We start from the raw sequence: 24,991 nt of genomic DNA on the forward strand, positions 1-24,991 counted from the left end.
ATATTCGAGCAACTGCTTCACAATCACTACAATATATGGATTTACACACTTGAAAGCAGGCAGATATTGAACTGCCTGCTTTCAAGTGTGATTGAAAGTCAAAGTTCATCTGCAAATCTCATGTCAGTGAACAGAAGGAATTAAACTTAAGATATTGGAGATTTAAATTGATTTAAATAACCCAGTGTGATGCTTGGATCTCATCGTAAACATCGGATCTTATTAGTTCCGGAAATGAAATTTTCTGTTTTTTAGAAATAGAAACAAAATCCTAGCTTTATATTTAGAGATAAAAATAAAAATTACCACTTTGGTGTAGATTTTCATTTGAAAGAAATGGTTGCTGTTCATGAAACAAAGATATGCATTTGTTTGTGGACTCTTCCAAAACAAGCTTAAATCTCAGTTTTGTTGTATAATAGTAACAAAATGCTTTCCATATTAAGCTTTCCATATGAAGGAGAATTTTAAAAATACATCTGTGATGGAAGTAACAAGGATTATCATTGGAATATCTATGGTGATTTAAAAGTAATAGCAGTACTAATGGATATGTAAAGAAGATTTACAAAGCATTGTTGTTTTGGATGCTTGTGAGACAGAATAACAATAAAACATTGTATAGGTTTAAAAAAAACGAGAGAAGACAAAGCACAAGTCCCTCATTAAACTTCAAGAAAATTGCATGTTAGTATCGCTGTTGCATATTAAACTTGAGTTGATTAAAAAAATCTTTGTTATAGCATTAGACAAAAATGGACCTGCATTCTGTTATCTGAGGAAGATATATTTGTTTGACCTCAAATTAGGGAATTATTAAAAGATGAAGAATTCAAAAAGATTATCACTGAAATAGAACAAGAAGCCTGGAAATCACTGAGAACTCTTGAAGGATTTGGAGCCAATAGTATATTCGAAATTTATAAAGAACAAACTAATTTTTGTTATAAATCTTTGTTATAGCATTAGACAAAAATGGACCTGCATTCTGTTATCTGAGGAAGATATATTTGTTTGACCTCAAATTAGGGAATTATTAAAAGATGAAGAATTCAAAAAGATTATCACTGAAATAGAACAAGAAGCCTGGAAATCACTGAGAACTCTTGAAGGATTTGGAGCCAATAGTATATTCAAAATTTATAAAGAACAAACTAATTTTTAATGTGAATCTCCTCCACAAAGGGTTGTAAACCTATAATACATAATTGCTGACATCCTTTAAGGGATACCCTACTCTACAGTACTAGTACTTTTCTAGCACAAACATAGTTGAAGAAGATTTTTAAAACTTTTTATTATTTGTAAAAGGTTTAATTTATTATTTATTTATTAAATCCTGTCATTGGTAGCACTACAGGGAAAGTTTAAAACTATTAAATCTTATCTACTGCACTTGTTGTAAAAATAGTTTGCAAGTGGTGTCAGATTTCTATACTGAAATCTAAATGCACAAGTAACCTAGATATATGCAATTTTGCTATGATAATCTCTTTTATTCTCAAAATACTATCTTAACTTGAACAATAATCAAGTAAATTGAGTCTTCGTACTTCAATATACAAAAAAAAAAAAAGTTTAATAATGCTAAAATACATTAAAAGGAATTTACAATATTCTGAACTTTAACCGCAACTTAAAATCTAAAATGATAATTTACTAAATCTCATCTTATTTGGTTTTTGAGCCCAAAAATATACCAGCTAAAAAGAACATTATGTCTCTTAACTGTGTCTGGACCTCTCTTGAATAAAACAGTTTATTTCTTCAGTGGAAACAGTTCTTCTGAAACCACTTTATTGGAAATAACTATAGATTTTCTATTCGTTGTCAGAGAGAAATATCACAAATTCAGACTTGAAAATAAAATCATTAGGGAATTATTAAAAGATGAAATCATCATCTTTTAATAATTCCCTAATTTGAGGTCAAACAGATATATCTTCCTCAGATAACAGAATGCAGGTCAACTTATGTGGGATGTTTTTAGGGTTTAATACTTGTGTATATTTTAAATATACACAAGTATTAAATTATAATACTAATTTTAGGTCAGACTAACAAGCAAATCTACAACATTCACTTCGTTAAAAATTAGTGCTACACCTGAACATGACATATTATATATGCATGACTACTATATATAAACAGTACACTGCTATTTATTAATTGACGTCAGGATTCACAATGTACAATAGAATGGTAATATATATTTCCAATATTTCGGCAACGTCACTTTGCCATTTTCAAAGGAACTTACAAGAAAGACACATGCATGCAGGCACTACATACAGTAAAAGAGGACGAAGCAGGAAGCTATCATTTCTCCTAAAAGTCCTGATGGTGTCCCCCCCCCCTAGTGGGCTATGTAGGTACAATCTGCATATCTACAAGGAGACATAAGATATGTTCATGAGATATGTACATAAGACATAAGATACAAGGAGATATGTTCTGAAATTCGCTGTCCTGCCTGTTTGGCCAAAGTAGGACAGCTTACAGCTGCGAGGGACCAGGTAGGTCTAGGGGAAGTAGTTGATCTTTAGTGGAATATCAGAATTTCAGAACGCAAGGACTACATCCGGTTTCACCAGTATAGCCACTCTGGTCTTGCAGACCATGCCACAGAATACGGTGGAAGAAAGCCATAATAATACACCGTAGCAAGTTCAGGACTTTTAGGAGAAACGATAGCTTCCTGCTTCATCCTCGTTTACTGTATGTAGTGCCTGCGTGCATGTGTCTTTATTGTAAGTTCCTTTAAAAATGGCAATGTGATGTTACCGAATATTGGAAATATATACAGTCATACCCCGAAGTTACGCAGTAGGTGGGACCAACAAAAAGTGCTTAAGTCAAATTTGCGTAACTCAGGGTATAAATTTGCATGTAATTTATATGTACAAACATACAAAATATTAGTTAATTGGGACCAAAGGTTTACAAAAACACCTATATTTTTCAAGAAATATAATCATAATTGTAGTTTTTCATACATAAAAAAAGAAAGTTATTTCGATGTTGATGGTTTCATAAAATCTAATAGATTCGTCTGACAGCATAATGTCTTTTTCTTGTCACGCAAAATTTCTTCATAGCAAGCTAATGATTTTTTTATTCCTTGCCTTGTGGCTACAATTTATTCCTCGTTAGAATCCATGTCCTCCAAAATCTGTAAGCCTTTCTTTTATGATTGTTCTTACTGTGTATTCCTGTAGATCGAACTTCTTTGCTAGCTCACAAATTTTCATTCTGCCTTCAAAATCCTTAATAATATTGAGTTTTTTCCAAAGTCAATGTTTTTCTTTTCTTGTTAGCTGTAGAAGAATTGGGCTTGCTTCTTTTTGGACGACATTATTATTTTTTGTGATAAAATTTTTATCAAAAACATAGCATTAAACAATCGCAAGGTTTGTAGACTATAAAAATCGTGTATGAATGGAGACTGCACGAAACACGTCAGTGCTTGTTCACAGCATGTGTGACACTGGCAAATTCGGCCAGCACCGGAAAGATACGACTAGTAGTGAAGTGGGACAGGAATACGTACACATAAGAAACCGCGTAAGTCGGGGTATGACTGTATTAAAGTTTAATTTAATTATATTCTATTGTACGTTGTGAATTCCTGAAGTCAATTAATAATTATATATAACCACCGTATAAGCCTTTCTACAAGAAGTACACTACTTCTTGTAGTGTACGCGCACACACACACACACACACACACACACATTAAAATAAGCAAGGGTTCATGGAAATGAACCCTTTACTTATTTTAATTTATGTGTGCGTAAGTGTCCAAGATGGATTCAAACTTCCTTCAGGTGAGGAAAAGACTTATTCTTTAGGTTATTTTAAACGTCTTCAGGTTAGTCTAAGATATAAGAGTGTATAGAGTGGGATATAAAACAGGAAGCAACTACTAGCTAGTGTTGAGAAGTATAAAAATGACTACTCCCTGATTATTTTTATTCTGTTCAGCTATGATATCAATTTCTTTAATAGTGCAGTTTTTCTTTAGTTATATATAGATCTTTTCAACTTGATTGGCCAAGCAAATAACCAGCCCGCTCTCCAGCCAACATTTTGTAGCTTCGAATGCCTCTATGGATAACAAATGTTTGTAAGTGTCTTTAAGTGGGAGATAAGTTTTTATTACCTGGTGTGAGACCACTATCCTGATTATATAGAAGCTTAAAAAAAGTTTTGCATGTTTGGTCTCTAGAGCAGCAATAGGATAATAATCTTTTTTGGGGTAGAATTTACATTTAAAACAATAACAATGGTCATTATAGTGTTCATCTCTGCTTTACACATGATTTCATATGGAAGCATCTTCCTGTACATCCTTTAATTTTGAATGTTAGTTTTAAATATGAAGTATAAGCTGTGTATTGTATTACTATATAAGATTCCATTTAATCATAAAGGTTTATGATGAAATGGAATCCTTTGTACCTTTTCATATGTTTTTCTATGATTCTTGATAATTTGTAGTGTGGTAAAAATCTCATCTTACAAATCCATCTTTGGCCTAAATCTAGATTATTTTTCCCAGTTTTCTAGTTTAATCGTTTATCCAAGTGTATGCAAACAAAATTTGTACGAAGTTTCTTCACAATTAGGCTACTTCTATGTAAAGACTAATGACTACACATTTATTTCCTTAGATCTCATAATGCAAGGCACACATCATTCTGGACGTGTATAATGCTATGCATTACGGGAATTGTTACTACCCTGACTGGTTCATTGAAGCCTGTTTGATGAGCTCTTACAGTTTGAACTTCTAAAAGAGTACAATAGGGGAGGGAAATTAGATAAAAACAATATTTAGTGAAAATGGCAGCTTAAATATGGATAAATAAATAACAATAAGAAGCTAGCCTTATATATTTATGTAGAACAGGAGCAAAATCAGAAGAACTCTGAGCAGCATACAAGGCAGTATTCAATATGTATGAAAGAGTTTTTTAAAATAAAATAGTTGATCAAAGACTATAGACTATAGATATGAGAGGTTGTGAGAAAATGAGACCAAACATATCCTACCATTTACGCAAATGTATTAGAAATAAAGATATTAGGGAAGAGATGCTTAAGGGTCAAAGCTGTATAACTGAGGACACCTCCTCATAGCCTTTAAAGGAATGCAGAGAACCAACCTGGGCTTCAGACCTAATGTCCAATCCTCACCTTCTCATGGTGCACCCTGTTAGGTATCTACCTGGATACTCAACGAATGAGATGTACTGGCAATTTGGGATTTAGCCGACCAAATTGTATTCCTATTGGCTTAAAAAGTTAATAAAAAATGATGGTTCAACATGACAGAATTTCATGCTGACTGGGGCATTGCCTGGTTATAAACAAGGCCCCCATTGTTTTCACCAGGGAATCTTGAAACACACCCCAACTCAGCACAGGAAGCCTGAATGGCAAAGAAATTGGGCAAACTGAGGAATTGGATAAGTACTAGGACATAATAGTGGTGACTGAAACAAAAAAAAAAGACAAAAACTGGTGAGATCTTTCTGAGCAATAAATACAAAATGTTATATTCAGGTAATGACAATCAGGAAAAAGGAGTAACTATAGTATTCAACACTAAATACAAAGCTAATATTCTTGAATGGCATTGACTGTAGACTGGCAATATCAAGACTTATTTGTGCCTATGGTCCCACAGAAGGATCTACTAAGATAGAAGTGGAGGAATTTTTTGAGGCTTTAGAGAATGCAACTGACACAATGAAAAAAGAAAAGTTGGTCATTGGGGATCTGAATAGCAGAGTAGATGATTGCCAGACATACAGAAATATTTTGGGAAAATTTGGAGAAAAGAGCAAAGCTAATAATAATGGCAAATACCTTTTGGATTTCTTCTCAGGATATGGACTGGTTATTACTAACACAATGTTCCAACATAAAAATGTGCAAAAATTCAGATGGAGAGAAGAGGCAAGGAATAAGAAAAGTCTCATTGACTATGTTATTGTTGATAGTGATGTTTTCTGCCTGGTGCAGGGCACTAGAGTGTACAGAGGATTTGAAATTGGAAGTGATCACTATTTAGTTTTGAGCAGGATAAAATTGAATTTCGTATTGAAAAGAAGAACATGTAAGAAAGTTTTAAAGCAAATAAAATTTGATCAGCTCTCAGATGTGAACTGTAGACATACACAAACGTTATTCAAGAAAAAATGAAAGTTTGAGAATAGAAACTAAACTTTGGAGATTAAATGGCAAGCCCTGGAGAAACATCGATTGATTCAGCCAGAGAGGCATATGGTGAGATTGTTTACAAGGGTAGAAAAATCAGAAATCCATGGTGGACACAGGAAGTTAAAGAGGCATTGAAGGACAAGAAGAAAGCATATCAAAAATTCCTGGCAAATAAGTCAGTTTGTGCTCTTAGAGAATACAGAGACAAATGTAAGAAAGCTAAACACTGTGTAAAACTAGCTAAACAAAAGTCATGGGAAGACTTTTGGTAAGAACATAGAAAATAAATATGAAGAAGGTGGCAAAATATTCTGGAGGTTGTTGAAAAAGCTCAGAAATGGAGGGAAGAGTGCTGTAAAAGGAATTAGAAATGATAAAGGTGATATGAAAACTGGAGAACAAGATGTCCTTGATGTGTGGAGTAATTATTTCAAAAAATTGCTAAATGAAACTATCAGTGACAGCACAGTGGTAAAAAAACACTCAACAGGCATGCAATCAGGAATACGCATCCATACTTGAAGTAGGAAAAAACCACCAGAAGTCTGAAATGTGGAAATGCAGCTGGAGTAGATGATATTCGACCAGAAATGCTCGAGTATGGAGGTATAAAAGTCTTACAGTGGCTGCACTGCATAGTCCAGAAGGCCTGGAGAGAGAGAGAGGGATGAATTCCAGATGATTGGAGTGTTACCCATATGTAAAAAGGGAAATAAAACTGAATGTAAGGATTACAGAGGTATTTCCTTACTGAGTGTTCCTGTTAAGATTTATGCAAGTATACTTGAGAAACTTTTGAGAAGGATTGTGTCAGAGAAGCTTGGTAGGGAACACACTATATTCTGGCCAAATAGAGGCTGTTGGGATCAGATTTTCACCTTACGACAAATAGTTGAGAAATCACAGGAATATAACAAAGATATGCATTTAAGTTTTGTAGATCTGGAAAAGGCATATGACAGGGTGCCAAGAGAAAAGCTGTTCAAAACAATACAGTTGTATGTTAAGTTTACTTTAATCCTTTATCCAAGTGTGAGCAAACAAAGTTTGCACCCGAAAGTATCTTCAGGACTGGGGTAAGGTAGTGCAACACCAGGCAACTCGTTGCAAAGGTGGAAAAAGCTCCCATAATGCAAAGCACATCTCCTTGCGGATATGTGTAATGCTATGCATTAAGGCAAGGGCCACTACCCATACCGGTTTCGACCTTTATTGAGGTCACGTCAGTGGGAGCCAGGTCCAGTAGTGGAGATACAAAGGCAGAAGCAATGAGAGGTCATCCTAGCCTATAGGAGTTGCCAAAGGGTGTGCAACCTTATTATTAAATTACTCCGAATTCAGAGAAAGATGTTGAGAGTTTATTTTTAACTTGGTTAGACTATAATAAGTTTACTTTAATCCTTTATCCAAGTGTGAGCAAACAAAGTTTGCACCCGAAAGTATCTTCAAGACTGGGGTAAGGTAGTGCCACTCCTATAGGTTAGGATGACCTCTCATTGCTTCTGCCTTTGTATCTCCACTACTGGGCCTGGCTCCCACTGACGAAACCTCAATAAAGGTCGAAACCGGTATGGGTAGTGGCCCTTGCCTTAATGCATAGCATTACACATATCCGCAAGGAGATGTGCTTTGCATTATGGGAGATACTGAGATAGGAGTTATGGGAGCTTTTTTCCACCTTTGCAACGAGTTGTGGTGTTGCACTACCTTACCCCAATCCTGAAGATACTTTCGGGTGCAAACTTTGTTTGCTCACACTTGGATAAAGGATTAAAGTAAACTTATTATAGTCTAACCAAGTGAAAAATAAACTCTCAACAGTTGTATGTTGTCAATGGGGCATTATATCAAGCAATACTTAGTCTTTTTTTGAGTTGTAAGTCAGCGGTTCAATTTAAAGGAAGTACAGAAAGATGGTTTAATGTTAAATCTGTGTCAGATAATGATGTAAATAATCCCCTCTGTTAATCATGATCTATATGGATCACATTATGAAGGAAAGTGCTAATAAATCTGATATCAAAATTGGAGATGTTAATCTCAGCTCTTTGCTTTATGCTGATGATGTTATACTTCTAAATAAATCCAGTAGTCTGCATGATTATCTGACTAAATTGATAGATTTAGTCATGGTATGAAAATTGGTATGAAAATTAGCAAAAACAAGACAAAGATAATTAAGATAGGTAGAAACATTAAAAATATCAACTGCATTGTGAATGGAGAACCTATAGAACTAGTAAAACATTTTAGCTACTTAGACATGAATTTTAGTGAAGATGGCAAATTAAATATGGAAATAGACAACAGTATCAACAAAGCTGGCATGGTAGGAAGTCAACTGAATAAATTTATATGGAATGAGAGAGAAATTAATCAAAACACTAAATTAGCTGTATACAAGACAGTGTTCAAACAAATTTAACTTATGGGTCTGTGAGCTAGGTGAGAAATAAAACCCTTGATCAAAGACTGGAGACCACAGATATGACAGTCCTGAGAAAGATTAGGGATGTGAACACATGGCATCAATGGCACTGTCATATTAAAAAATGAGGATATTATGAAAGAACTCCACATTGTTAGCATCCAGGAATGTGTTAACAGACCTAATCTCATGGTATAATCGCTTAAACAGAATGATTGAGGAAAGATTAGCAAAACTAGTGTTCTCTGTCAGGTTAGCAGGGAAAAGACCCAGAAGACCAAGATATAGATGGATTGATACAGTAAAAAGTGCTTTAGAAGACAGAAATATAAGATCTTATAATGTTGTGGTCTTGACAGGTAACAGATTGATTTGGAGGAAAATTGTAGATAGGAAGTTAGTAATGATGTAAATTTTTCGTGTAGTACTATCATATCCTGTGCACCTCTTGAGGGTACATATCAGGAATTGGATAACGATGATATAGTATTGCCTCAATCGAATGAGAAATGAAAGATTAGAAGAATAACTTTTTAAAGTCAAAATGATAGGAAAAATCAAGTGGAAGACCAAAATAGAAAGGGGGGGGGGAGTTGATGCAGTTAGAATTCCTTAGAAGTTCAAAAGGTAAGATCTCATCAAACAGACATCTGGCAGATAATAGATCGTCTAGGGAAAGAAGGAGGTGATTGAAACTAGTCATGAAATCTTAATGGTGTTAGACTGTTATAACATCTGGTGCACACATGTACATGTGCACAAGAAGAAGCTAATGATGGATGATGAAATTTTGGTAATGGCTACTTCAGATGAAAAGCAGAGAGAGAGAGAGAGAGAGAAATTATCATTGTGTTTGATTGTATGATTTAAAAGGATTCTGCTATTCATTTTTATGTAACTTTTTACTTTAACTGTATATATTATCTTATTGTTTTTGCACATGCATTTTAATAAATGCATAGTGGCAAGGTAATTTAAATATAAAAATACCAAAAATGTAAAATTAACAACTACTTTTTCTATAGGAAACTGTTAAATCATTATTAAAGTCAGATGATGAGGAAGCCATCATGACTGTGTGTAATGTCATGCTGACCTGTTTGACTACAATTCTCCAGACTACTTCCCCATTTCTTCCTTTTTTGTCTGAAGAAATTTATCAAAGACTTGCTCATATACTTGATTGGGAATGGGCTATAAGCCTCTGTGTAACACCATATCCTGAAAGTAAACAGGTATGCCAAAATTTTTATATGTTTTTCAAAAGTAGAGCTTTATCCCCCCCCTCCCTTGATGTTCATTCATTCTTAAATACAGAAGTTTTTTTATGTTTTGTTTTTTTAACCCCTCTTCATAGATTAAAATGTGATGAGGGGAAAAAAATTAATGCACTTGTATTTAAGGAAGCTGGCAGAATTCATGTACAGTATATCCTCAATAGACCTGAATTTAATGAATTTCGGATTGAACAAATGGGATTTTCCTTTGGATATTGTTGGTGACTGTGATATAAAAGGCTAGTGTGTAAATAAATATGTCATGATATCTGTATATTGTTACCAAGTTATAACAATAATTTTTGGCTTAAAGGAATTATAAAAATGCAATAAATACTGTAAAAACTTGGAAGCATGTAGTATATATAGGTTCGTGTTACTTTTTCATTACATTATGTTGTAACATAACAGCTGCCTTTGGACACTATACTGCAGGCATAATGTACATATAGCAGGTTTGTATACATTTGTAAAGCTGTGTTCAGTTTGTTCTACATCAATTTTTTTTTTTTTTAATTAATCCATGATAGACAGAAAAACAAAAAGAACACATTTGACTATGAAACAAATTAGAATTGACTGATAAATTTAAATCTGAAGTACCCCATCACAGGTGTTTGTAAAGAATATGTTACAAAGAAGTAAACTGCAAGAATGACTAATAAAGTTTTAGAGAATATAAAGACAAATGCTCCTTGGAGGCGATGAGTGCTAAACAGAAGTTGATGTACTTTGGACATATTATGTGAGCTGATGAATCATTGGAAAAGGCAGTAATGTTAGGGAAGATTAAGGGAATGAGAAGAAGAGGAAGACCAAAAGAGTTGGATGGACAACATAAAAGAATTTACCAACTTGAACTTACGATTACTGAAAGAAAGAAAGGACGAGGCTGAGTGGGATGGAGAGCCTTTGTTCACAGGATCACCAAGATTCGAAAATGCCTGGATGGCACATAACAACAATAACAAAGAATGATTAAAAAATTAAAAGTGATGTGATTAATTTATGTTATGATTATATATTGTCTAATGAAGTAGCTATTCTGCAGTAAATAATAAATGAAATATAATTTGTTATTTAACAGATATTTGATTTCATATAGATGCTATTTTATGGATACACCTAATCCTCTTTTTACGCGATAGATACGTTCCTAAAAATTACACATAAATAGAATTCGCATCAGAAAAAGTGAAGATTGGTTCCAAACCTGAAATATAAGCAAAATAATGAAAAAAAACGAACATTAAATTCGTTAGGATCATAAGATTTTTATTTACATTTCATGGAGAACACACATACATATAATGAATTTTAATAACTTTAAAAAAAACATATTCATTTCAGTTGTTTGCTGAGGATTCTATAAAAAAATTATGTTATTCGCTATCAGTTTCTGACAATAAATGCGAGAGTTTTGTGAGACTGTAATATCACTAGAAGTACTAGATATGGTATTATCGTCATTGACTTCTGCCTCAACTTGTGGAATTCTTCTTGTTATGTCTTGAACAAAAGTACCACTGGTTGTTTCAATAGTTTTAGTTATAACATGAACTCAGTTATTAATCACCGTTTAATGCTTTAGATAAGTCACGATATAATTCTCTCTATGAAGACATTAACAACTTAAACTCACGTGAAAACTTCCCACCACGTTCTTCATTTGGATCATGTCGGGCAAAATAATTGCCTAAATTACTGGCTAGTTTAAGACCTTCTTTAATTATATCAGCAGTAAAAGTAGGATTATCTTGATCATTATCATTAACTTCTTCGCTTTCAGGAGTCTCAGAAACAATCTCCACTATTTCGTCTTTGCTAAGAGGTTTATCAATTAACATTTCTTCGATATCTGTCGACGTAAGATCATCCAATCCTTCTCTGCCAATTTCACATGCCAAACTTATTATATTGGGGAATTCTGCAGTATGATTGAAGGGAACAGGAGCATTCTCTTTAACACATGTGGGCCAAATAGCTTTCCAGCATGCATTCATATTTTCTGGTCTCAATTCAGATAACGATAATCGAACCTGATTGATACAATCCATAATTGAAAATTTTTTCCACACATCCATAACTGACAGTGCTTCATCATCATTTAGTTTGTAGTTCAAAATGTAGTTCAGTTCAAAATGTACTGAAATGTTCGTCTGATATAACATGTTTTAAAAGTCGCAATTATACCCTGATCTAGAGATTGTAGCAATGATGTGGTATTGGGCATCGGAAAAAAAAATTGCACATTTGGGTGTTCTATGGCAGGATGACCAGGTGCATTATCAAGAATCAAAAGCACTTTAAATTCGAGACCCTTGTCATTCAAATAGCATCTAACTTCTGGCACAAAATGTTTGTGGAACCACTCAGTGAAAATATCAATGGTCTCCCAAGCTTTTTTGTTGGCCATCCAATGAACTGGCAATTTTTGAAAATCTACGCCTTTCATTGGCCGTGGTCTTAATGATCGATTTATGAGCAGTGGTTTTAACATCCGATCTCCTAAAGCGTTTGAACAAAATAGAGTGTTATGCGATCCTTTGCTGCTTTGAACCCACGAACAGTTTTTTGCATTTTTGATGCGCAAGTTCTGTTTGGCATTTTTTTCCAGAAAAGGCCAGTTTCATCCATATTCCAAACTTGTTCATGAGTGTAACCTCCATCTTCAATTATTTTAGCAAGTTTTTGTGGAAATGCTTTAGCAGCTGTTTCAGCAGAAGCCATTTTACCTTTAATTTTTATATTATGAAGAGCATGTCTTTTAATAAACTTAGCCAGCTTGCATGAAATTCATATTTTTTCCTCGATTGAGATGAAGTATCTGGCTGCAGTTTTTTAATCTGTTCATAAAATCTCAATACTGATTGCTTGATGGAATTTCTCAACTGGCATTCTTTTTTGTACATTATCTTCTATCCACATCACTAAAACTTTTTCGTCCTTTTCTAGAACAACATCTCTTGTGTATGATGATAATTTCGCACTCGATTTTGTACCAGAACATACCGCTTTTCTAATAGCCTCTTCATTTTTCTTTATAGATCTGACAGTTGATTCATGGACTCCAAAATGCTTACCCACAGCCGTCGCACCTTCCCCAGTTTGAAGACGATCTAAAATTTGAATTTTTAAATCCAAGGAAACGGCTTCCCCCTTTTTTTTTTTTTTTTTTTTTTTTTTTTTTTTTTTTTTTTTTTTTTTTTGGCAACATCATGTGAGGGCTGGATTAAAATCTTCAGTTAATAAAATGAAAGTTTGAAAATTACATATAGCTTACCATTTATTATTTCTTGGCAAAATTATTAATTTTATAACTCAATTTTTATTTTGATTTCACTTAAAAAATGCAAATGCAAAAAATGTGGTAACTGTGTTGTCTACTCAAACACCAAATTCAAACTGCTAAGAACTGCTTTTTTATGCACAATCAGTTATGTACTGTAATTCGGGGAATTCCCAATAAACAAAATTCGTAAGAATTTAGAATTTTCTTAATTGAAACGAGAATGCAATTCTACAAAATTCTGAGAATTTTCTTGAATTATGGATTTTTTCCTAAGACTTTAGGTTGGTTGCATAAAAAAAATTGGCATAAAAAGAGGTTTAGGTGTATTTTGATTTAACAGACTTTTCAGTTTTACAGACACTCTCTTTTTCCCTGTTAGTCTGTTAAATCAAGGATACACTTTGCTTCTTTAAATTCTTTTCTTCTTGCCTTATGAAAACAGAATATATGCATTCATTGTTAGTATTAGTTATTGAATTAGTTTGAGTTAATCAGTTTTAAAGATATATAACATGATATTTTCAGACCATAAAATGCACAAAGATTTTCTATTTCACAATTGACTCTCAATTATCTATTGTCGTAATAAAAACAAACTACAAAAATTGAAAACTTACATTAAAACTTATTTGTAGAATTTTTGCCTAGTTTCATAGGCATGTCCAGTACAGTATTATTATTATTACTATTATTAATAATAATGTACTGAACATGCCTATGAAACCTAGGCAAATGTTATAGAATGGCAATCAAACAATTACAGAAGATTCCAAAAAGAATGTAAGACAACTAAAATAAAATGGTGAATATTTTCCTAACTGGGGAAGGGGGGGGGAATAATTGACCATTTCAGCTACCAAAGTGCTTTTTGAAATCTTCTGTTAATGTTTGATTGTTGTTCTGTAATTCTGTACTGAAGATGCCTATGAAACTTAGGCAAAAATAAGTGGGTTTTTCTGATTTTATACTTCGTCCAATATTGAAACATATCTATTGTCATTTATTTCTAAAATTGACTCTCACTATAACAAACTTGCAGGAACCACAGGAATAGTTTGTTATAGCAAAAGTCTCAGAAAAGAAAACTCTTACAAAAATCTCAGCCACTTCATTATAGGATGTGGTTGAGACTTTTTTGGTAGTTTATTATAGTGAACATCTAAATTATAATGACATTGGCTATATAAGTGTTGACTGTATGAATCATAGATATCTAAAATCATCAATTCTATCTCACTTGTTACTGTTGTTATCATTTGAAATTCACGGTTATCTCATTTTTCACAGACCCTCATGAATTCTTCATCCATTCAAAAATTTGCAGTATGCTTTCATATACATTCTATTTTATGGATTTTTATTTATTTATTTTTATTTTGCAGATTTTTACAGACACTTTTCTCCTAACTAGTCCATTAAATTAGAGATATACTGTAATTCATTTTATTTCTACTAGGCAAGAAGTAAATATGCTTTACTTCTTGCCTAGTAGAAATAAAATGAATACATTTATTGTTCTTGTTGAACATATTGAACATATTCTTCATTTGTTGAACTTGTGATATACTTGGTTACTTACTTCATCCTGTTGGTGTCAAATTGTCATTTGGTTCTCCTGGAATCACACCTACGTTCAATTCCTTAAGCCATCTTTTTTGTTGCCTCCCTTACGTAAAACCCAAACTAGTTGTATGCTAAAAGGAGGCCACCTGAAGCTTTGGCCGTACTTTTTCTAGTCACAGTTTCATAGCAGCTCATTCATCCTATTGAATAAGAAATGATTACATTATGTAGATAACAGTTTCTTATGCAATTTTATCAATGGATAACATTTTTCTTTTAAATATTAACAATACTGGAAATTTTGTGCCATCACTCAGCATGCTAAAACAACAAAGTAATATGGTTGGTAATAAGGTACATGGTCAAGTTTTAATCTTGACTAATATCGCACCTTTGTCTGCAGTCTTGTTTGATGAAACATCAAAACATAGAATAACCTCATCCATGTTAACAATTTGACCAAGCTCGAAACATGATTTCTCCTTAGCAGCAGTTATAAATTTCTGAAAAATTGTAGTTTCATACTTGGCTGGCACCTTTTGTGCTATTCTAGTCTGAGTATACATATGCATGCTTTGCCTCTTCATAATCTTGTTACACCAGGAAGTTATCCCAGCAGAATCAATAAAGTGGTGAGCAACCATCCATCTTTTCACTTCATAAATGTTCATTTTTGCATGCATAAAGTTCTGTCTTTTTGTGACTTATTATTCAGTTCTTTAGCTCTTCTAGCTCAGATCAGTTTTGCAGCATATGTACAAAATGTATCGACTCTTCTCTTAGTTTTGTATTTCTCCATTTTAGGTGGTCCAAAGCATTGTTTGGTTGTCCTTACCATGCTTTTTTGCATACCGTGTCACATTTAATTTGAAACCTTCAGCATGCATAATCCTCATCTGTTTACTACACATTCTGCTAGGAGAACAAATTTAATTTCAGTAAACTAATTATTGCTGCTTTTATTATTAGGTAACTGTACATTATTCATTCTGAATAAGTAACATATAGGCATAGTTGAAAATATTTAATTAAGATGAATTAATTACAGATATTTTGATTTGCGTGTCGTGGATCATTGTCAGTGTAAACCAGTTTGAAATCAAAATCAAAAAATGAAACAACGATGAAGTTATATGGAGAATGAATCTCTCCTCTCCTTATATGCAGTTGCAAGACAGCCAGGTTAATAATGATACTATTAGGATCAGTTGAATAATCACATGCACACACTTCAACTGATTCTAATAGTATTGTTTTTTACCTGACTGTCTTGTGACTGCATATAAGGAGAGATTTCATTCTCCATATATTTTCATTGTTTAACTTTTTATTTCAAACTGTTTTACACTGACGATGATTTCTTAATATTTTCAACTGCGTCTATATTACTTATTCAGAATAATTATTGCTGCATGTTTACAAATACCATAAGCAACAATGAAGCTTGGTAAAGAACTTCAAGAATGAATCAGTATGATAATCACCATTTTGGTTCCATAGCAACTAAATATTTCCATGAAATGGAAATATTTAGTTGCTATTATACACAGATATATCTTACCATAAAGTGCAAGGGAATGTAATACAGGGGAATTTTATACATTATTTTCCAAAAAAAAAAGAAAGAGCAAAGGAATGTATAAATTAAATATAATCTATCTTTATTGGAGAAATAACAAAGAAAGAGCAGGTGTAGCAGTAATACTGCACACTGATTTGCAAATACTAGAAAAGAATGGAAATATACATCTGAAATAAAAGAGGGGGGAAATGATTGTACCAAATTATATGAAGATGAAAGAAAGAAAAAATAAAAATGTCAAATAATCTTAAAACTGAAAAATTGAACCTCCTCTGGAATTGATGAAATTTATAATTAAATGTGGAAACATGAAAAAGAGAGATAAAAAAAAATGACTAAATACATAAGAAATGTGATTAAATTTATCTTTAAGAAAAGACATCTGCAATGAATGAATGAATGAATGAGTGTCATTTAAGGTCATCATCATCATCATCAATTTCCTGATATGTATCCCCAAGGGATGTTCAGTTTACTATGACAGCACTACATGATTAAGTTTACATTGTTATTAAGTCCTATCAGCAGTTTTCCTCCAAATCAATCTATTACTTGTGAGCACTCCAGTACTGTCATATCTAACACTTTGTACTTCTAAGGCACCTAGACCTTGGTCTTCCTTTGGGTCTCTTTCCTACGATCTTGGTATGAAACCAGTTTTGCTAACCCTTCTTCACGCATTCTATTTAAGTAGCCATACCACCTTAGATTCGCTCTGCTGACACATTCTTGAATGCATAATGTCAAGTTCCTTTTTAATATCTTCATTTTTAATATGATTATACCATTGATGCCATCAGTTCATTCTCCTAATTTTTCTCAGAACCCTCATATCTGTGGTCTCTAGTCTTTGCTTGAGTGCATTATTTCTAACCCAGCTCTCAAATCCATAACTTAAAACTGGTTTAAACACTGCTACTTTGGTGTTTTGGCTAATTTCTCTCTTATTCCATATAAATTTATTCAGCTGGCTGCCCACCATACCAGCTTTGCTTATTCTGTTGCCTATTTCCAGATTTAACGTGCCATCTTCACTAAAAACTGCCTAGATAGCTGAAATACCTTACTTGTTCTATAGGATCAACATTCAGAATGCAGTTGAAGTTTTCTGTGCTCCTGCCTTATTTTCATAGTTTTGGTCTTTTTATTGCTGATTTTCATGCCAAATTTGTTACAGCTGTTATTCAATTTAGTTAGTGAATCCTGGAGACTTGCACTAGATGTGTTTAGGAGTACAACATCATCCACATAAAGCAGAGAGCTAAGTATGACATATCCAATTCTAATATTAGGTTTGATGCCACTTTTCTTCATAATGTGATCCATATGGATGCTGAATAAGAGTGGAGATGATGTGCATCCTTGTCTTACACCTGATTTTGCATCAAATCATCTTCCTGTCCTTCATTTCTAACTGCTGACTGAACAACTTAAATATAAACTATGTATTGCTCTGTATAATGTTCCATTCACCCCATATAATTGAAGTATTTTAAAGTTCTTCTCTGGGAACTTTGTCATATGCCTTTTTCAGATCTACAAAACTTAAGTACGGATCCTTATCATATTCCCACAATTTCTCAACTATTAGTCTTAAAGTGAAAATCTGATTGACAACCTCTATTGGGCCTGAACCCAGCATGTTCTTCTCAGAATTTTTCTTCCACAGTTTTTCTCAACCACTTTTCAAGAATACTTGCATAAATCTTACCTGGAACACTTAGTAGAAAAATGACTCTGTTATTTCTCACATTCAGTTTTATTTCCTTTTTTTTATAGATGGGTCCTATTAGAGCTTTACTCCAATCATTGGGAATTGACCTTCTTACCAGGCCCTCTGAATTATGCATGGTAGCCACCACAAAACTTTTATACCTCCATACTTAAGCATTTCTGGTCGAATATCATCTACTCCAGCTGCCATTCCACATTTCAAGTTTTTGACGGCTTTTTCTACCTCAAATATCTACTCCTCTTTGCATTCCTCTTGAAAATTTTCTAATATGGTTCTGTCACTGCTTGGTTCATTTAACAATCTTTCAAAGTAATTACTCCAAACATCTAGAATATCCTTATCTTCAGGTTTTATGTCACCTTTATCATTTTTGATTCCTTTTCTCCATTTCTAAGCAATCACTTCCAGAACATTTTGCCACCTTCTGCCATATTTATTTTCCATATTCTTACCAGAATCTTCCCATGACTTTGGTAAGATGCCAGCCTGGTTGACTGAGTGGTTAGCATATTTACTCTCCAGCAAAAACACTGTGTGTTCAAATCCCACCATGGGCATGGATGTTTGTAATTGTCTGTGAAAATACTAGTGGTGGTGGTGGGTGGTAGATGGCATTGGTGTAGTTGTGGTTCGTTGTAGTTGGTGGAGACAGAGTTGTAGAGCAGGTGCCCTCCCTCAATGAGTCTTTGGACTCTCTGGAGGTGTCACGTAATAATAATAATAATAATAATAAAAAGACTTTTATTTAGCTACTTTTACACACAGCTTAGCTTTGTTACATTTTTCTCTATATTCTTTTATGGCATCTGTTGACTTATTTACTTGGAACTTTAGGTATGCTTTCTTCTTTTCCAGGACTGCTTCTTTAACATGTTGTGTTTACCATGGTGGACACAATGTATTCTTATTTTTCTATCCTTGCAGACAACTTCACAACATGTCTCTCTTGCTGAATCAATCAATGTCTTCTTCAGAATTTGCCATCGAGACTCCAAGGTTTGGTTCTTGTTTTCAATTTGTTTCATTTTTTCTTCAATAATGTTTGTATAGTTGAGTCTACAATTTACTTGTAAAAGCTGCTTGACTTTAATTTAAAACTTTCTTACAGACTGTTCTTTTCATTGTGATATCCATTTTTATGCTACTTAGTACTAAGTAATAGTCACTTCCAATTTCAAATCCTCTGTACACTCTTGTATCCTGAACAAACATGAAAATATCAATATCAACAATGACATAGTCAATGAGGCTGTTCTTATTTATGGTGTTGTCTTCTCTCCATGTGAACTTGTGCACATCTTTATGTTGAAACATGGTGTTAGTAATGACTAGTCTGTGACATGAGCAGAAGTCCAGTAAATACTTACCATTATTATTAACTTTGTCGTTTTCTCCAAATATTTTCCCAAAATGTCCCTATATGCCTGATGGAATTTATTTCCTACTCTGCTGTTCAGATCTCCAACAAGAACCACTTTTTCCATTTTCTTTATCAACTGCCTGTTCTAATGACTCAAAAAATTCCACCACTTCTTCCTTGGAAGAAATTTCTGTGGGACCATAGGCACAAATAAGTTTCATTGTCCATGTCCCCATTTTGAAGTTTGCCTACATAACTCTATTTGAAACTGCTTTTGAATCAAGAGGTTTAATCTTCATGTTTGGTATTGAATGGTATTGCTGCTCCTTCCTTTCTTTGATAATTATTGCCTGAAAATAACATCCTGTGCTTATTATTTAGTAAGATCTTCTAAATAATTTAATTAATTTAGAAGATTTAATTATTATTTAATTAAATAATTTCCATATTTAATTTAGCATCTTCACTAAAAATCGTGCCTAAGTAGGTGAAATATTTTACTTGTTCCATAAGTTCTTCGTTCAAAACACAGTTGACATTTTCAACGATTCTACCTATTTTCATTATCTTTGTCTTTTTATTGCCAACCTTCATACCATATCTATTACAACAGTTATTCAATTTAGTTAGAGAATCTTGCAAATTTGTAGTGGATTTATTTATTATTATTATTTCGGGCAACTCCAAGGAGTCGACAGACTCATCGAGGGTGGCCCTACTCATTCACAGTCATAACACCCACAACAGACTCTGGCAGCTTATTCTACTCATTCACCACTCTCCAAGTAAAAAACCTAGCTCTAAAACCCTTGCTAACCACATTCTTGCCCAGCTTCTATGTATGGTCCCTGGTCCTCCCACCACCAGTACTATTCTCAAAAATATCTTCTGAATTAAACTTATAGAAACCCTTCAGTAATTTGAATGTCTCAATCACACCCCCTTTTCCGCCTATCAACCAATTTTTGCAACCCACAAATCTTCAACCTGTTCTCATAAGGTTCATTCCATAGACCTGCTATCATCTTGGTCACTCGCCTCTGGAACGGTTCCACCGATGTGATGTACTGCTGCTAATCTTTTCACCCCAAAATGCGTAACCTTACACTTTGCCACATTAAATTGACATCCATTTTCCTTAGCCCAGTCCTCCAAACTATCCAAATCATCTTGCAAAATTTTAACATCTTGTGCACTCACTATTGCACTACCCAACTTTGCATTATCAGCAAACAGGTCAACGCTTCCTCTTAGATCCTTTCCTATATTGTTAATGAACAAATTGAAAAGTAGTGGTCCAAGAATAGAACTCTGCAGCACACCACTAGTCACAAGCCGTCTTTTGGACTCTACTCCTGAATAAACCACTCTGATATCTCTCCATCAACCACCCTCCTATCCATCTCACCAACCCTATATCCATCCCCATATGCTGCAGTTTACTGATTAGAATTCCATGTGGTATCCTGTCAAAGGCCTTAGCAAGGTCCAGTAGAATCACTGTAAAGTCATTAACCTTATCCATTTCAGCAGTCACTGTGTTATAAAACATGAGCAAGTTACTGAGGCATGATCTACCCTTCAAGAAACCATGTTGTTCCCACATACAGTATCCCATTTTCATCTCTCCAATCCTGTATTTTCCTTTTGACTATTTTCTCCAAGACCTTGACAACAATTCCTGATATGCTGATCGATCGGTAATTTACAACAGCAGTCTTGGAACCCCCTTTATGCAGTGGAACTATTTTCCCTTCTTTCCATCCCCTCGGGACTAACTCAGACCCGAGACTCAAATTAAACAAAATGGTCAAGGGTACAGACAATTCTTTAGCCACTTCACGTGCGACACAAGCTGGTATACCATCCAATCCCACAGATGTATTGACATTGAGGTTATGCAATAGACTACTCACCTCCACTTCATTCACCACAATTCCCGTATAATCTACTGGTTTATTCGTTTCTGCAATGTCACCACCTGGATGATATATTCTTGCAAAGTGCTCGCTCAGTAATTCACCTATATTAACTGATTCGGTTACCTCCCTACCATCGGCATTCTTTAAAATCATTCTGCGATATACATTTTTTCTTTTACTTGCTACATATCGAAAAAGCTGTTTGGGATTCTCTTTAGCCTGCATGGCTAATGTTCTTTCATAATCCATTTTTGCTTTTCTTACCACACTGGTTAACCCTCTGACCTGCACTTTATACCATTCATGTGCCTGCGCTTTATACCATTCATGTTCTGCGATATACATTTTTTCTTTTACTTGCTACATATCGAAAAAGCTGTTTGGGATTCTCTTTAGCCTGCATGGCTAATGTTCTTTCATAATCCATTTTTGCTTTTCTTACCACACTGGTTAACCTTCTGACCTGCGCTTTATACCATTCATGTGCCTGCCGTTCACATTACCTTTTTCCTTAAATTCCCTTCATAGTTGTTTCTTTTTTTGCAGCTCAAGCTTAATGGTGTTATTCATCCATTTAACCCCTACTTAATTTATTATTCGCACTCTAGGTATACAGTCAGCTATTGCTTCATGCAAACACTTCATAACTAACTCCCATGCACTGTCAACATCTAGCCCTTGCAGTTTTACATGCCATGGCACTGATCCAATCAAACTCCTAAGCTCGTCATACTTACCTGCCCGATAATTCCACATGTACCCTGTCCTAATTGTAAATTCCACACCTTTGGCCACCTCCCAACTCAAGACCCTATGATCACTCTCACCAGTTGGTGACAATGGTCATATTCGTTACAGCAAACTTCTCAGATGCAATTACTAGATCAAGCACTCTCTTACCCCTAGTATTTTCCATTACATGCTGTCACAGATAGTTATCCCTTAATAATCGCATAAAATCCAATTCCTTCCTCCCTTGTGTCCTCTCCTCCTTCCAGTCAGTGTTACCATAGTTGAAATAACCCATAATAATTACCCTCCTTCCACTCATTTCTTCTATTTGCTTATGCATACTGATGCTAGTGAAAACTTGTTTAAAGTCCACAAAACAACAATATAGTTCTTTATGGTCTTCCCAGCTGAACTCTGCTGGTTGGTGCAATGTGAAAATTTGGTCTATTGTTGAATAGTTTCCTCGGAAACCAGCTTGTTCTTTGCCTATCATTTTTTCATAGATGTTTTTTAATCTATTTTGTGTAATTCTTACGAATATTTTTCCATCACCTGGTCTATAGCAGCACCCAATGGTATATTTTGCTCTGCTAGTTTCAATCTCACATCAAGTAGCCTCAAATGTGCTCTTTTCTCTATCCTGCAGTTCCACTTCTATTCTACTTGGCTGTAGCTCATCAGCTATCATCAGTAACACTCCTCCCCCCCCCCATTTCATTCTCCCTGTCACTCCTGAACACACCATACCCCTCACATTCAATCCCACTAGCTATATCATCTTCTGTCAGCCATGTTTCACTAATGCCAATAACCTGTGGCCTGGAAGTGCCAACCAAGGCTAAAAATTCTTCCTTCTTGTTCCTAATACTTCTGGCATTAGTATAATTAGTATACATGAATTGCAGAAGTCCATTTGTCCTCTCCCTATTTTGATGCCTTATACTAACTATTCCATTCTGATTCGTAGTCTCTCGTACTCACTTCGGCATATTACACACATTCATACACTCAACTGTCTCCCTAAAGTCTGCATATCTACTTTCCCCCCTCCCCTTAATAACTCTAGTTTCCCTGATTCTGCACATCCACTTCCACTACATTCGAAAACACCTTTTCAAGTCTCCGTACACCAAATCCATTCAAATGTAAATCATCCACCTTATATAAATCCTTTCACCCATCGAACTCACTCCACACATCTGCAAATTCCACACCACTTGTCCTGCATAATTCACGCATAAAGTCCTTTGCAATTATGGTCCTCCTTCTGTACTCTTCACTGTCATACCACGGCATCAGACTCACCAGCCTAACTCTCTCACTCTTCTCTTTTGCTACCTCAAGCAATTCCTTCACATCCTCACTCATAGCCATTTTGTCTCCTTTCAAATCATTTGTACCTGCTACCACTATCAATTCTTTCACCTGCTGCTTTTGCATTCTAATTGACTCGCTTACATCTTTAACGTTCGCACCAGGTTGTACGATTTTGTTAAACTCTCAACTAACACACCTCTTACTAAGGAATCTCCATACAACATTGGCTCTTTCATTTTGTTTATACTCACTGTCATACTCTTATTTTTTCTAACATACTTCTGCCATTTATCAGCAAAAATGTTTACCTATGCTCGGTAAACATTTTTGCCAACACTGCAGCTGCTGATTTGCCCTGTGTATCGCTCCGTGTAACCAAGCTATCTCACTCATTGCATCAGTCTCATTATTTTTATTCTCTGATAATTCATTCATTTGTTCTGTATGTTTACCTTCATTCTCATTTTCAACGCCACTGTCACAGCTGTCTGGTGCTACCTTGCAAATATCACTATTTTCTTGATTCTCTCTTTCAACACTCTCACGACCTGATACACTCTTTAAATCCTCACATTCTTTATACTTTCTGCACACGTTCACTCCACTATCGTTGTTTAACCAGACTCCAACCACTCTCCTCAATGTATACGTTTTGGAAACTGTACACTGAATCAAATCCTTAAAATTAAACTTTTTAGATAGATATGGTGACTTGGATGCCATCTTTGTTGTATTCCTCTTTATGGGGGCCATGTGCATGATAATCGTATCTATCAATTTTCTATTTAAAATACTCAGCCCAAAAATCACCCAGACACGCTAAAATACAAAAAGTAAACATTACTATGTAAATACTATGCAAATTCACCAATTATTACTCAAAATGACAGTTATCTGTTCAGGAGAGCTCTCCACAAACACTACACACCATGTAGCCCTCTAGTGGCTAATATCAAATTTAGAATAATATTTCTAAATTTGATATTAGAAATAATATTTTAGATTAATAATATTTACAAGTATAACATCGTCCTCATAAAGCAAACAGCTGACATTAACATCTCCAATTTTGATATCATGTTTAATACCACTTTCCTTCATAATGTGATCCATATAGATGATGAATAACAGAAGGGATAATGTACATCCTTGTCTCACACCAGATTTAACATTAAACCATCTTCTTGTATTTCCTTCAATTCTAACTGCTGACTTGCAACTCAAATAAAAAATAAGTATTGCTTGATATAATGCCCCATTGACACCATATAACTGTAGCATATTGAACAGCTTCTCTCTTGATACCTTGACATATGCCTTTTCCAGATCGACAAAACTTAAATACAGATCTCTGTTATATTCCCATGCTTTCTCAACTATTTGTCGTAAAGTGAAGATCTGATCCTGACAGCCTCTATTTGGCCTGAATCCAGCTTATTCTTCACCAATCTTTTCTTCCACAATTCTTCTCAACCGTTTCTCAAGTATAGTGGCATAAATCTTGCCCGGAACACTCAGTAGGGAAATACATCTGTAATTCTCACATTCAGTTTTA

At 34.4% G+C, this 24,991-nt stretch overlaps 1 protein-coding gene across 1 annotated transcript in view; it reads left to right on the forward strand.

Moving 5' to 3' along the window:
- Positions 1 to 24,991, forward strand: part of LOC150098430 (valine--tRNA ligase-like) — a 382,977-nt gene that overhangs the window by 331,954 nt on the left and 26,032 nt on the right. Inside the window, exon 21 of the mRNA XM_090405873.1 lies at positions 9,682 to 9,891. Within this exon, the coding sequence (XP_090261999.1) occupies positions 9,682 to 9,891 (210 nt within the window). The remainder of the gene's footprint in view (positions 1 to 9,681; positions 9,892 to 24,991) is intronic.

Source organism: Typopeltis vanoorti, chromosome 15 (assembly GCF_054136105.1).
Source record: "Typopeltis vanoorti isolate ZY-2024b chromosome 15, IOZ_Tvanoo_1.0, whole genome shotgun sequence".
Classification (NCBI taxonomy): domain Eukaryota; kingdom Metazoa; phylum Arthropoda; class Arachnida; order Uropygi; family Thelyphonidae; genus Typopeltis; species Typopeltis vanoorti.